Raw genomic sequence first — 15846 nt, 5'->3', positions numbered from 1 at the left:
TTTTTTTTAAATCTAGATTTTATACAGATCTAGGCGACTAAGTCGCGGGCAACAGCTAGTTACGAATAAATATTACTTTTGAATAAGAATATTTCAGCATTCTTGTGACCAAAGCATCGGTTACCAGTTTTAAAAGGATCAACAGAAAAGCGAATTTGACATCAAGTCACTGCACGTGATTTCCAAGAAACTACTGCAAGGCGATCCTATTAACAACTACCTAGAGTCTAGACAGAAAATTTAGTCTATAAGCTTACTTAGAAATTGTAATATGATTGTTACAAATACTCATAATATGCATTCAGTTTTGTGATTGTATATAATTTACACTTGAGTTGGCAATATGAGTCATTTTTCGTCTTTCATTCGAAGACAGTAATTCGATTTAGAATTGTATTAAATGAATAGCACGGATAGAAGAGTGGTTGAGGTCACCATGCGCAGCGTGTTGGTCTGATCCTCGCGTAGGACAAGCATTTGTGTGATCCACGAATGCTTGTCCTGAGTCTGGGTGTCTTTGTGCACGTATTTTGTGAAATTCTGCGTGAAACATGGATTAAGCTCCTTAATCCGGGATTTTTTTTTAAAGATGAAAGAAAAACATGCAAACTTTTTTTCTTTTCTCTTAAGATTTTATTTAAAGCCAAATCAAATCAACTTTTGTATCTAATCCTTGTGTAGCGAGGAATTTCACAAACATTCAAGTCACATGCACAAGACACCCAGACTCATATAATTAGCCCAAATAAAGCGGTTTTCCATTGGTGAAAGAATTCTCAAAATCAATTCAGTGAATTAAGAGTTTCACAACATAATAAACTTTCCTCCTTTCTAAAATTAATTTGATAGTAAAAATATCATATGCAAAAGAGTTATATATCAGTAAATAGGCAGCCATCCTTGAACTATGCTTCATAATACACATTCCACAATTTATTTGACATTTGCATGTCCAAAGTATTTAAGCAGAAAAATGAAAAATATTTTAATATGGTTCAGGATGACGTAATCGGTGTGACGTCATACTTATGCAGTCACGGCATGACAATATAAGCTAGATTTAGGTACATGAAAGGTATTTGTGACGTTTATGGATGTTGTAGGCTGGTGTTATTAACAGCTTCGGTAATGGCGCCCCACCGTGGGGCAGCTCACAAGCGTGGTGATCAATGCTCGTTCTATGTATTAGAGGCTGCAGTGGGACAGTTACAGGCTGATGTTATTAACAGCTTCGGTAATGGCGCCCCACCGTGGGGCAGCTCACAAGCGTGGTGATCAATGCTCGTTCTCTGTATGAGAGGCCTGCAGTGGGACAGTTACAGGCTGGTGTTGTTTACAATAAATAATGTTTATTTAGCTCGCGTTATCTCTGTTATGAAATGGATATTTCCTATTCTTTATCAATATAGATTATTATCATTAGTATATGATTGCTATACTTACAATATGATTGTTTTGTTATGAAATTAATTAAACAATTTATTAGATATATCTTAATGAATAAATTTCGCACGGAACAAACATTGTTTTCTTTTGTTATTATCAAACGACTTCAAAAAGAACGCGTTTCTCAATTCGTAGGTCTTTTTTTAATAACTCACAACTTTTGACTGTATGAACCGATTTATTCTTTTTTTTTATTTATATAATTGTGTATCGTAAAATTTAGTCAATCATCAAGTTTGGCTCAGCAGTTTTCTATTTGAAGTCGCATGCTTTAAGGATCATAATTATTTTTCTCATCGAAACGTCTCCAATTCCAAGTCTGGATATTAATATTTCGAGAAATCGTCCAGTAAACAAGTTTATACAAGTGTCATAGCTAAAACACCTTTATTAAAAAAGCACTTAGAGTCCATATTTGTATAAACCTAGTATGTAATTTCTTGTATTCCACTATAAATCCGCAACCATTTATATTTATAGGCCCAAAAGGTCCATGTTCGTTTGCATTTCGTGTAGTCTTTCCTATGTATATTAGACCACAACAATGTCTGATCATCTTATTTCATTATCAGACGAAATTAAACTCTATATTTAACTCCCAAAGATCTATTTTCGTCTGCATCTTATATATACACTTTCCTAAGTTACCTATATTAGGAAAATCGTAAATACATACTTTACTCGCTTAACATAAGGGTTATTTTCGCTTGCAACTCGCCTATGGTCTCCAGTATTACATATTTAACCCATGAATAACGTGCAGTATATGTATAGATCGTACAAACTCGGTATTTTCCTATGTTTTCCCACCTAAGCGTGTTTTTGGCAACCATTCGGGAGTCAAGAACGATTATTATACGTAGTGCGATTACTGAGAATTGGCCACTGACGGATATTTTTTGTCAATTTATTTTGAATTTCAAGTTGCTATATTGGGAAAGCAAAAGATAGTTAAATAGAACTGGTTAAGTACGAGTCAGACTCGTGAAACTGAGCGTCCCGTACAAATGTGCTAAAGAAACTAAAACATTTGGGTGATAAATAAAATTGTGGATTTATCACCATAATGACTGTTTCTTAACTTCGATCTTGATTTTTAGCAGTTGTTGTTAAATGGGCAATAAAAAATGCATTATCTTTAAAAAAAACAACCGAGTATCACGGTTCATGAGATACAGCCTGGTGACTGACGGACAGACAGCAGAACCTTTTCACTACGTACGGAACCCAGCATTTTGGTAGCCATTAAAGTAAAACATAAAACTTCTCATAATGAACTGGTATTTTCCGGTTTCGCGACTGAATAATGTTTTTGGCAACGTTAAAAGCGATGTTTTTACGATCGATTTACTCATTGCTGTACCGTCATAATGTTTGTCCTCAAATCTTTTGTTTTAAAATTTCTTTATGTTTATTTAAGTATTAAATTGAGTCATCTTGGAAAATGTGTTAATTATATTGGACATCGAATTTATTTATTCTGTAATTAAGACATATCTGACCTGGATGAAACTAGCACAGGACCGTAGAAATTGACACGAGAAAGGGGAGGCCTATGAGCAGTGAGAGGATAAAGACTGTGGATGATGATGAAATAACATACCAGTACATTTACATGTCATTGTTTTTCGAGTCGCTAAATCGACATTTCCTATCTTATTTTAAACAACTCCCCCACTAAGAAATTTCATCCTTTTCTCGCGGGAGCTTTCACAAACATTCAAGTCACATGCACAATACACAAAGACTCAGAACAAGATTTTTTCGATCTCACAAACGCTTGTCCTACGCGTGGATCAAAACTTCGGCACGACACACTCATTGGGTTTGGAGTGGTGACCTACACCATTTGGCTATATTTGCAGTATATTTATTTCCTACTAGCTTTTCGCCCGCGTCGAGTTCGGTTATCAAAAGATCGCGTTTCCAAAAGAACTCTTCAAAAGTCCGGAATAAAAACTATCCTATGTTCTTTCTTAAGGTCAGCTCTATCTTTGTACCAAATTTCATTAAAATCAGTTCAGTGGTTTAGACGTGAAAGCGTAACAGACAGACAGACACACAGAGTTACTTTCGCATTTATAATATTAGTACGGATGTAGAAATTTTGTGCCATCTAGAATAATGTGATTCACAAACTCATTAAAATTAAAGAAAGGTTAACATATCTTTTATAAATCCTCCGTGTATCACATGGATACAAATCCTTGACCTTGAGACCTTTCGTTGAGAGCATTAGTCATTATAACATTGTTTACTACCAAAATTGATTTATCCGTTTTCCCACACTCTCCCTATACAAAACATTTACGGAAATGACATAATTTTGATGCATTACATCCTGGAAGTCAATCCCTGGCAACGAAATATTCAAAACTAATTTCTTTTACAGCTCTTGCCCGTGAACTCATTAATGATATCCTATTAATATTATAAACGCGACAGTTTGTATGTATGCATGTTTATTCGTCTTTCATGCAAAAGTCACTGAACGGATTAAGACGAAACTTGGTAGAAAGATAGTTTATAACCATGATTAACATACTTTTTATCCCGATTTTATGTTAAAAATAAAAAATGATCCTATTTTTTCATTTTTAGCGGGCGGTATTTTGTAAAGAGATTGTGATGAACCTGTTACTAAAGTCAAAATACAATGAACAGCACTCTAACATTTTTACTATGAAGAAGAAACTGCTCAACAAACTCAACAGCATCACGATGATTTTTATGAGAATACAATCATTAATATTAAATTTCTTAGAATTAAGAGTATATAGATAAACAATAACTAGTTCCAGTTTACGGTAAAACGACGAATTAACGCTGATGAGTTAAATAAATGCAGTGGCCATTATTCGGCAACCGTACTGCAGCGCGAATAAATCTTGTTCTTAAAATAATGAATTGTCGATAGACGCGTCCTAGCTAGTCTCACAATTATTCATTGTCGATCGATAATCAATTTTATATCTTAATTAGTGTAGAGCTCGTGGCTAAGCTACAACTACACAAGTTGAACGATCACAGGTTAAGCTACGCTCGATACGGACGGGAAGTGGATGGGTTACCTATGTCATAACGAGCTTCTCCATTATTAAGTGATGTTACGGTTTACTCACGCTTATTTATCGGGGTAACCCGACTAGTTTCGGACCCAACCGGAGTCCTTAATCATGAGCAGACGCGGCGGGATCGCGAGTCGAACTGATAAGGATTGGCGTCTGCTCATGATTAAGGACTCCAGTTGGGTCCGAAACTAGTCGGGCCACCCCGATAAAGTACTTAGATGAATATTTGGGAAATGGCTAGGGTGATAGCGGATGATCTTAATTAGTTATTTCTAAAGCCTTAAGCATAAGTACCTACTTTTATAATCAGAAACATAACAAAACAAAATTTGCTCTTGGCTCTCAAAACGATGATTCGCAGAAGTCTTGAAATCCTACTAGAATAATATATAATGTAAAATCCTTCTAATATTATAAAATTATTTTTGTTTTAAATATAGGCGTTTGTTCCCGTTTCGCCTGGAAACCACTGAGCGGGTTTAGACGAATCTTGGTACACAGATAGTTTATAACCAGGGGGTTTAACCCAAATTTATGTTCCCCTGGGATCATTTTCCGTTTGTAGCAGGCGGGGCCGCGGGTAACAGCTAATTTTACAGTAATTATAAGTAGTGAGTTTGGCGTTGTGACCTCAAACACTCGGCTATCCGTGCAGTTATTAAACAATTAAATTCTTCACCTACCAAATCAACACTTCAATTCTTCATCGACCAAAAAAGTATCATTCCTATGGAGAAGAACCGGCATGAAACATGAAAAGAATTAAACACGGTTGTCAGAGGCAGTCATTTCAATTGTTTGTGGAAACAACTTATTTGAAATGGTTATTAACATATTTAATTGTTACCTATTATTATGTGATACATTATAAGTTTGTCGCTAAGAGGATTGTCGTGAAGTGTGAACCGGTCAATTGAGAGGCACAGTCGCAACGGCAAGGGTTCTGTATAAATATACTAAAGAGAAACATATACTGTCATCTTTCCCCTGCTCTTATACCAATTATTTTTCTTTGGGGTCAGTAAAACATGTCTTCTCCTTCCATACCTTTCTATCTGACGTCATTTCACAAGAAACTCTCTTTGCAGCCATACCGTCTTTTACACAATCCATTCATCGTTTCTATGGGCGTTCTCTTCCTCTTTTTCCTGTATCACCTTGATTATTTTCTGGAGTCATTATCATTCCAGCCTTTTCCCAACTATGTTGCAGTTGGCTTCCAGTCTAACCAGGTGCAGCTAAGTACCAGTGTTGTACAAGGAGCGACTGCCTATCGCTGATTTTTCTGTGGAGTATTTGTTGTTATAGCGGCAATAAAATAATATCAGCCATCAACCATGAGATACAGCCTTTTTTTTTTTTTTTTTTGTCCGGGGTGAAACTCTAATGACTTCAACCCACGCCGAGGGCACGACGAGGGGATATGTCGGACTCCCACCGACTAAAAACACCCCGGGCCCCTTCAAATGCCTGAGCCAGAGCCACGGGATCGCTCGCGCATGCTTCAGCGCGACCCTGACCGGCATGAGATACAGCCTAGTAACGGACAGACAGAACTCGATGCCTCAGCAGTAATAGGGTTCCGATTTGACCCTTTGGCTACAGAACTAAAAAACACAGCAAAAAGAGTCTTGGTTGTTCAACTATTCGTTGATACAAAAAAAAGATTTTATTTTGACTTTAGTTATGTAAAGACATCTCCTGTAACCAAAAACCCGGCCAAGTGCGAGTCGGACTCGCGCACCGAGGGTTCCGTACAAACCTGCAAGGTTTACTAAGTTCGTTCATTACGACAATCGAGTCATATAAATATATATTTTGAAATGTAACTAAAAAATTATGGTTTTCGTAATTTTTCCTTTATCTATGCTATAAGACGTTGCTTCGTACCAAATTTCAAGATTCTGAGTTCACGGGAAGCACCCTGTAGGTTTTGATTCCCTTGCAAGTGTCGAAAATTTGCGGCATAAACGGCTGTATCTTTTGATTGCGTTGGCTTAGAAGTTTGATTTTTTCACAGCTTCAAGGGACAGTAGACCTGAGTAATTGATATAAATTTCAGCTTCATACCTCCACGCGTTCCCGAGAAAAAGGGTCTTGACAGACGGACGGACGGACGGACAGACGGACGGACGGACAGACGGACAACAAAGTGATCCTATAAGGGTTCCGTTTTTTACTTTTGAGGTACGGAACCCTAAAAATGTGGATGGTCTTACTTTCGCGGTTCATGAGACACAGCCAGACAGGCGGACAGACAGCGAACTTAATTAATACGCTCTTTTAGTCTTGGGTATAGAAACCAAATGAAATTACTACAAGCATTGATCTTTATCTTTCAGAGTTCTCTAATCTCTAAGTTTGAGCTAAAACTAAAAACTTACCTCATCTACAGATATGACATCAAAAACTAAACATTTCCAAAAACAAGGAACGTTTTAGTCATCACTTAGATCATATTTAAAATTATGGCTTATTTAGATGATGCGAGGATCGCACGTCTTCTAGAATCAAAAGGTTATTTATCATAGCCGGCAATCCCTACTAATCCCTATCCCTACTAATATTATAAATTCGGAAGTAACTCTCTCTGCCTGTCTGTTACGCTTTCACGTCTAAACCACTGAACGGATTCTAATGAAATTTGGTACAGAGATAGAGTTGACCTTGAGAAAGAACATAGGATAGTTTTTTATCCCGGACTTTTGAAGAGTTCTCTTGGAAATGCGATATAACCGACAGCGACGCGGGCGAAGCCGCGGGCGAAAAGCTAGTAACAACTTAAACACATACAGCCATCTAGTCTCAAACTAAGCAAAGCTTGTATAATGAGTACTAGACAACTGATAAACATAACAACAAACATGCGATACATAAATTACACCCAGAAACAGAACAAATGATCGTGCTCATCACACAAACATTTGTCCTGGGTTGGAATCGAACCCACCTCGACTTATCGACCTCCGGTATAGCAGTCAGGGTCACTAACCACTAGACCTGCAGGCCAGTCACATGTATAGCAACTCACGTGATATTTTTCGCCTAGTCTAGTCTAAAAGAGACTTAAAGCAAAATACATTGTAAATATGTTAGTCAAATTTTCAAGTATAATAATTATAATTATGAATCATAGTGTGATGTAATAAATTATCTTGTATGTTCCTCAAAGCAGATTCAACACCACGTAAAGTGACATTATTCATTATTCATTAACAAGCTACAGCCCGCGGGCCCGCTCGCTACAAAACGAAAATGATCCCACGGGAACAAAAAATCGGTATAAAAACTATCCTATATGCTTATCCAGGTTATAAACTATATGTGTACCTAATTTCATCTAAATCCGTTCAGTGTTTTTTCCGTCAAAGAGTAACAAACATCCATACATACAAACTTTCGCGTTTATAATATTAGTAGAATATTGTCTTTGTATTAAAAACACACCCAAGTTTTAGATTGTCTAGTTAACCATTTTTAAGTACCTGAACGAATGGAATATAAATAAGTATCTGCAGTACCTATACAAGCTGTCCCGGCGAAATTCGTACCGCCTAACAGCTGATGATAAAAAGCAAACAAAAATGAGGTATAAGTCAATCTTCACCGAAATATCTTTATCCCGGTACCACTCCCATGACAAGCCCGCCACTAATGTCCGTCATTACAACTCCTGTAAGCCAGGGTATACAATGAAACCAACGAAAACCACCGATACACTTAAGTGTGGTGTGCCCTAGGAGAAACAATTAACTGCCTTGGAACCCGCAACGAAATAAATCTTATTAAAAAAGAGGAGTAGAAAAAAACACTCTCATGACTACTGAGGTTTTGACGACCTCCGTGGTCGAGTGGCGTACGCACCGGTTTCAAGGTGTCGCTAGCTCTGAGGTCCCGGGTTCGATCCCCGGTCGGGTCAATGTAAAAATTCACATTTCTACATTGTCTCGGGTCTGGGTGTTTGTGGTACCTTCGTTGTATCTGAATTCCATAACACAAGTGCTTAAGCAACTTACTTTGGGTTCAGAACAATGTATACGTGATGTTGTCCGCATTTTATTTACTACTAATATCTTTTGCCCTGGTAAGCCCTCATATAATACTACAACCTGCTCTCCTGATACAACCCTCTTAAATCTGTACCCCCCCTTCCCCACAAGCCCAGCAATGAGACAGTTGGCTATAGAATAAGAACTTTAAACAACTTATCGTAATATATTTGCGTTGACCTTGAATCTTGATTGGCGTGACATCCTGACGTGTTGAAGACTATTATAACATGTCTAGAAGACAATATAATCTTGAGCTATTAAGATCTAGACAGCGAGAAAATCTAAAGGGTATTTATATGACGGGCCTGTTGGTCTAGTGGTTAGTGACCCTGACTGCTATACCGGAGGTCGTGGGTTCGATTCCCGCCCAGGCCAATTGTTGTGGTATGAGCATGATCATTTGTTCTGGTGTCAGGGTGTAATTTATCTATAATATGTATGTATTTAGAAATATATAAATAAGTTTATCAGTTGTCTGGTTACCATAACACAAGCTCTGCTTAGCTTGGGATCAGATAACCGTGTGTGAGTTGTCCCATGATATTATTATTATTTAGGCGAGGTAAGAAACATTCGAGTTACGAGAAATTGGCCAGTGATGATACATAACCCTGAGGCCCCTTTTTTTCGGATGAAAATCATCAAATGACTCTTTCCGCTTTGGGTTGAGCGGATGGGAGTGTCAGACTTCTACTGACTAAAACCCACCCATATACCTTCCTTTGCCCTTCGTGTACCGGGGCCACCCGGGTAACTCTTTCGAACAATCCGGCTGCAAAACGCGATCTCTGGGCTGGTTTTGTTTTTTCAGGGTACTCAGACAGGAATGTCAATTAAATTTTGAGGGACCTACAATTAGGCAGAGTTAAATCCTAAATAAATCTATACATATAATAAAATTGTAGAAAAGTGAAAACTGTACATTGAATATTTAAAAAAAAGAATAATTTCAGGATGGTCTACGAACGATTCCGATGCCGAAAATATGATTTTTAGAATTTTTGTCTGTTTGTCTGTTTGTCTGTATGTATGTCCGGAAAGATCTCGGAAAGTACTGGATGGATTTGATTCAAATTTTCAGAGAATATCGACAAGAGGTCCGGTCAACATACTTTTTACTTATTATCCCGCTTTTCGTTACAGGGGGTGAGCAGGAGCCTTTTATATCTATAAACAAATATCAAATTATCTCATAAACAACTGAATATATTTCGTTCAAATTTTGCATGAACCTTATCGTACACATGATACAAAAACCATAAAGCTACTGTGCAGGGGGCATGAGCAGTAAAGTTTTAAATTTTTGGACTCACCCGTAACATAGTGTAATACAATTATGAGGTGTATTTTCACCCCATTGAGTAGTAGGCAGCACGGTCATCAGTTTACACAAAAAAGACATAACGCTATTTATCTTAACACTTTTGGCAGAGCAATAATAGGAGTTTCGAAAATAAATAATTTTCACAAAATTAGTCATTTTATTCTCTTTCAAGTCTATATGGCCTACCGCGACTATTTCACAAGTAAAATAAAAGAAACATAAACTAATACGTTTTTTTATGCAATTGTAATCGGTACATTCTTGAAAGAAAGGAACTTAAATTATTATTATTTTTATTGATTTACTAAAATTACTCAAGTTCAATTGAGGAATGCCGTAATATGATTTTCTATTTATTTACGATAGGAGTATATACCTATGTTTTCAGCTCAGTATTGTTAGCGATGGTACTTCAAGATTAAAACATTCGTAGTGACACTCAACCCAAAGTTGCATGTAGTTCACATTGATCTCATCTATAATTATGCATAATAAAAAATTACTGAACGACACAGTTAATTATTACCTTGGTTCATCTGTAACAACTAGCAACAAAAATATAAACTTTCAAACAAAAAAAAGCCTTTCAAACAATGAAATAATGTTTTCTTAAATTTGCAACATTACATAGGCCAAAAGTATTTCGGATAAAAAAGCCCAGAAAACTTGCATAAAAACTGCATAATAGGTATGCAATGTGAAAGATCTAAAAGATCAAAGCTATCAATGAATAGACATTATGTATCTATTGATAGAATAATGTCTACTGATACCTGGGATATTTCAATATTTTAACGATTTGATCGGTCTACATCCACCATTATAGAGACCGCACACGTAGCCCTTACAAAAAATCCTTTAACAATTTATTGTATTCTCTACTTATTTAAAATTTTCTTCTTTCGTAGCCTGGTATAAACAGGGGAAGGAACGAGACTGAATGAGTTTCTGAGATCCCTAAGCCGACGAGGATTAGGAACATATTTTTGGAAATTTCCCCAATAAGGCTGATAATAGCGTGTAGCTATTAGCACTTACATCCGTCATACAATGTCTGGAAAATTCATTTTGGCTGTCGGTATCGACAGCGTAACCTCAAAACCAACCTCATGTAGTCTTTATTTAAGTTCCATTTATGCAGTAGGGATGACGGTATTTTACTTCAATGATCGTCAGGTAGGTTAACGAATAAAATACGTAATTTTTCTTTGTAAATTGGTACAGTAAATAGGACTCATGCACATGAAGTCACTTTTATGTTCATATTTTTGCTTTGTCGTAACATCACAAATCATAATTTAGAAATAAAAAAGCAAGCTTAAAATATAAAAAAGTGTTTCATTTTCAATATTGCATTACATTTTTGAGATGATCGTTATTATTAAACTTCATAGTTTTTCACATCTTGAAAATCACGCAGACAAAGTCGCGGGCAACAGCTAGTATAACGATAAATAAACTCCCAATTTATCCAACCAAAAAAGTTATGAAACAAGCCTTTCTTAGCATTATCTTTATTTTTAGTATTGTTGTTGGCTGCAGAACTAAAACATCTGTTTATCAACTGTCTGGCTATAGTATATAGCTCATGAGATACAGCCTGGTGACGGACTAACAGCGAGCCTAACGGGGAAAAACGGACCATAGGATTCGTTTTTTAACCCTTGGGTAACTAAACCATGGGTTAAAAAAGGAATCAGGACCTTAAAAGTTATGTAGCTTGAAATATAAACATCGAAATCATTAATTAACAAAATTCATGTTATGTTTTATGCTTAAGAATGTTTAGGTATATAGCTACAAAATCAGCTTAGCAAGGTATTTATCAATAGTAATGTGATATTACATACTGACTACATGATTCCGCTGTGATGGTGTAAAGTTTATGAAGAAATTACACATGCATACCAAGATATTTGTAATTGAATACAAATTATGTTATAAATAATGCATATTGAGTGCAAAACGCCAAGATTAGGGGATGAAGAAGAGACATAATTGAAAGAGCTAACAGCTTGAAGTGACATTGGGTTGGGGACATGTGATAATACAGGTTTCGGGTCGAGTCTGGATGAGGCTGGCACAGCACCATAGAAAATGAATAATTAGTATTATTATTATACACTCATAGTATGCAATAGTTCTGCATTTACTTCTGGATAATGCTCTCCCATAAAGTGGGAGTCTATGATACTGGTAGGTTCCCCATCACAGATAAAAGTTCAACAAGGAATCTGCATGTTGAACCTGTGTCCAAGTGCCCTCTATTAAAAACTAGCTGTTGCCCGCGACTGTCCCCGTGGGTAGAAGATATAAGTTATGATTTATACCTGCCCTGCTTTTTCCACATTTTCCATTATATCTTCGCTCCTTTTATTTGCAGAGTGATGGTATATAGCCTAAAACCTTCCTCGATTAATGGTCTATTCAATACAAAAAGAATTTTTCAATTTGAACCAGTAGTTCCTGAGATTTGCGCGTTCAAACAAACTCTTCAGCTTTATATATTAGTCTAGATTACTGGGTCTCTTCCTATGAAGCTATCCCATATGAAATGAGTTACATATATTAATAAGGCATTTCCTTGAATTAAGGGAACAAGGTCATGCTCCACACCATCCCTATGCGGGTAGAGGCATTTTTCAGTGGAAAGTCCCACTTCTGGAAATGCAGCTGTCTTTGACATCAAAAGTTATATATACTTATTTAGGCTGGTCAATGATATAATAAAGGTCTCGGGTCGAGTCTGGATGAGGCTAGCATAGGACCGTAGAAATTGGCACGAGAAAGGGGAGGCTTATGCCCAGCAGTGGGAGGATAAAGGCTGTGGATGATGATGATGAGAAGGATAGAAAAAGGAAGACTTTGCTACAGGGGCAGTCTTTCAATTAAAAAATTATATGACTGGAATACATTAAAGTCATAAAAGTAGTATATGTGTATTGTGTGTTGGGCTATGTTGACCATTGGGCCATAAGAGCCTCAGTGGCTGTCATTTTTATGCGCTGGCTGCACTAGGCAAGCTTGCTGGAGAATATACACACTAAGTACATTAAGTGTCTGATGGTGGCCTATCCTTAAGATAATAGGGATGACGACAATTTTTTTTTGGAGTGTCCATCTTGTAGTTTTTTGTATAATAATGGATATGTATTTTTTAATTTGTCCCGCAAACAAATTGACCTAATTACAGTGAATGAAGCTTACATGTGATGTCACAATTGAGAATAAATTTTACTCTATCGTTACGTCACAAGCCCCCTCTCTTAAACTTTAAAGCAGTTTATCATTGTCAATTAAATTTTTTCTGAAAAAGGAAAAAATACTTGTCTCATACTTTTCAATTATCTAACTGAGGGACTAATGAGACTTTTTCTTTTTATACCCAGTCATCATTCCTATTACATCTGTCATAGAGAACTGATTTTCTTTGACAGTAAAGTTAGCTTAGACAATTTCTATTTTTCAATTTTGAGTAAGGGACTCTTATAAGTTACTCAATTCTTTGTTGTTGTTTATCACTTGTCAAATCTTATTAAAGAACCGAGAGGGTCATAGTAGTATCGTCAACAAATCAATTGTGATTGAAATCAGTTAATTTCTCAACAGATTACATTGAATTACATTATACATTTTTTTTTTAAATCCTTTATTGGTACTAACCAAAAAAAACATACAACTTATAAACCCACCAAACTGTTGTGACATGTTTTGGTGAGCAATACCACTACCAGTCAAAATGAAACTTTTTTCAATAAAGATCAATTACTTTCTTATGCAGATAATAAACTTTTTAAACCATACTCCAATTGGTTGAGATACTTAAAAAATTGTTAAAAATCATGGATTTTTTATATACAAACACAAATTAAATAAATACCCAAATGACTGATATTTTTAGAGGTCAATTTGATTTGGTAATCTTTATTGTTTTTTTAGATTGTTTTCTAGTGTAGTAGTTGTGATAAGCTGAGTTTTTGGACACCAAGATTATTTACCTTTTTTACTAGCTAAATTGGAGCATAGATACAATATAGCATCTATGCCATAAATGACATGCTTATGAGTAAAACTGCTAGATTGGTAATAACACTAATAACAAAATGTCAAAATATTGTCTCAATTAATATAGTAAAGTATGAGAAACAATTCAGAATTACAGAAAATTCTATATTTACATAAGATATAAGGGCAGGTTAACCATTGTGCAAATTATAATCTGGACCCTACAATTCTTGAAATATCTTTTATGCTGTAGTCTATAAAGAATAATAGTAGGGAAAAATAGTCAATATTATTATTGTCACTGTTTGTAAGGTTGGAAACATCTGAAATGGTATTTCAATAATTTTCTGTATGATTAAAACAGCTGATATGTGTAAAAATTTGACATGAATCTAGATAAAAAAGAATGTTTTTTTTATTGAAAGAATATTGTATATCTGCTGTCATATGATGTTAGAAGAGGTAGCAGGTATTTCATATGCAGATAATATTAAGATATTTTAAATTAATATGTATTAAAGGATAATGGTCATAATACTTTTTCTATAATAGTACAAATGACACTGTACTTTAAACTCTTAATCTTTGCCAATTTATTATGGTCAGGAATTGTTTTCCTGTATGTCTTCCTATTAAATATTAATTAATACAAAATTCTAACATAATATTACAGTAAAATTAACGTTTTTTACGCGGTTTCATCAACCGAATCGGTACACTGGGTTCGAAATTGAAAGTAGTTGCTTTTTTTTTAAGGGTTAGAGGCAAAGGTGTTTAGTGCTATGCCTTACCATCTTGCCAGGGGTTTGCTGGCTCGAAATACTGCGTCACAATCTGGTCTTCATCAGGGAAACGTACTGTACGTACATTCTTTTTTTCTTCAACTTCATCACCACAAGTTTTGTCACCAATTTCACTAAACTCCGTAGTTACACTTTTAACATTCGCATTCGGGTATCCCGTAGCTTTATCAGGGTCGGTAGACATATCTAGCGTGGAATCTATCACATATTACTTCAAACGACCACATTAGCAAACGCAAATCGTAACATAAAAAAATAATATTCAATTCATAAACACTTCACTCAGCACAACTGGTTCAAGATAGATCTAATATTTAATATTAACAACACGAAAACCACGTTAATTCACCGGCCATTGCGTATTTTTTTTCGCGTTTCGTTAGTTTTTTTTTTCATACAATTTTTTTATTGTTCGTTTCGAATCAAAACATTCCGCACCTTTCATACACCGTTTGCCGCCATATTGGATTGAACGAGACAAAAGGAGAGTTTTCTGTATTGTCTGTTAGAGGGCGCGAGCAGCGCTTAATGTTGCCAATTCCAAAATGAAGTATTTGATTTTCAATGAAACTTCGGTTGAGTGCCATCTATTAATGGATAGCAGAACTAGATTTTGAAGCTCTTGAAATAAAATAGTGTAACAAAAACAGATGTCGTTGTTAAACAGAATTCCTGTCAACCTGTTGAATATCCCTGATTAGGGACTCTTTTAATATTTACCTTACCAAGCTGGATTGAAGTTTGTATTTATGTATCCTAAATTACAATCAACGGCGTTAAAGCGGTATAACATATCAGTATATCAGTATACAGTGTACTATTTTATTTCGAGAGCTTCAAAATCTGGTTCTGCTATCCATTAATAGACGGCACTGCATCGAAGTTTCACTAGATATAGTCTCTCTCATGTGGTCTATCATCGTCAAAACTTTTCCCAACTATTTTGACTTTGGCTTCTAATCTAACTGGATTCAGCGACTGCCTATCTTACCTCCTCAACCCTGGGAAACACGATACCCCCTGGTTAGACTAGTTGTCAGACTTTCCAAGCTTCTGACTACCTGTGACGACTGTCAAAGATGTAGGAATAACAGCCAGGACCCACAATTTGACGAGCCTTCCACAACACGGAAGGCACGTTAATC

The 15846-nt window shown here is 35.9% G+C and overlaps 1 protein-coding gene across 4 annotated transcripts in view; it reads right to left on the bottom strand.

Moving 5' to 3' along the window:
* Window positions 1-15201, bottom strand: part of LOC113509037 (putative leucine-rich repeat-containing protein DDB_G0290503) — a 47411-nt gene extending 32210 nt beyond the window's left edge. For 3 of the 4 annotated variants that reach the window (XM_026892292.1, XM_026892293.1, XM_026892295.1), the window contains exon 1: window positions 14690-15200. In XM_026892292.1, coding sequence (XP_026748093.1) covers window positions 14690-14885 — 196 coding nt within the window. In that variant the 5' untranslated portion in view covers window positions 14886-15200. Of the gene's footprint in view, window positions 1-14689 lie in introns of all 4 variants that reach the window. The other variant, XM_026892294.1, reaches the window with a different exon arrangement.
* Window positions 15202-15846: the final 645 nt, after the last annotated feature.

Source organism: Trichoplusia ni, chromosome 3, assembly GCF_003590095.1.
Source record: "Trichoplusia ni isolate ovarian cell line Hi5 chromosome 3, tn1, whole genome shotgun sequence".
Classification (NCBI taxonomy): Eukaryota; Metazoa; Arthropoda; class Insecta; order Lepidoptera; family Noctuidae; genus Trichoplusia; species Trichoplusia ni.
This window is presented reverse-complemented; position numbering and strand designations above follow the sequence as displayed.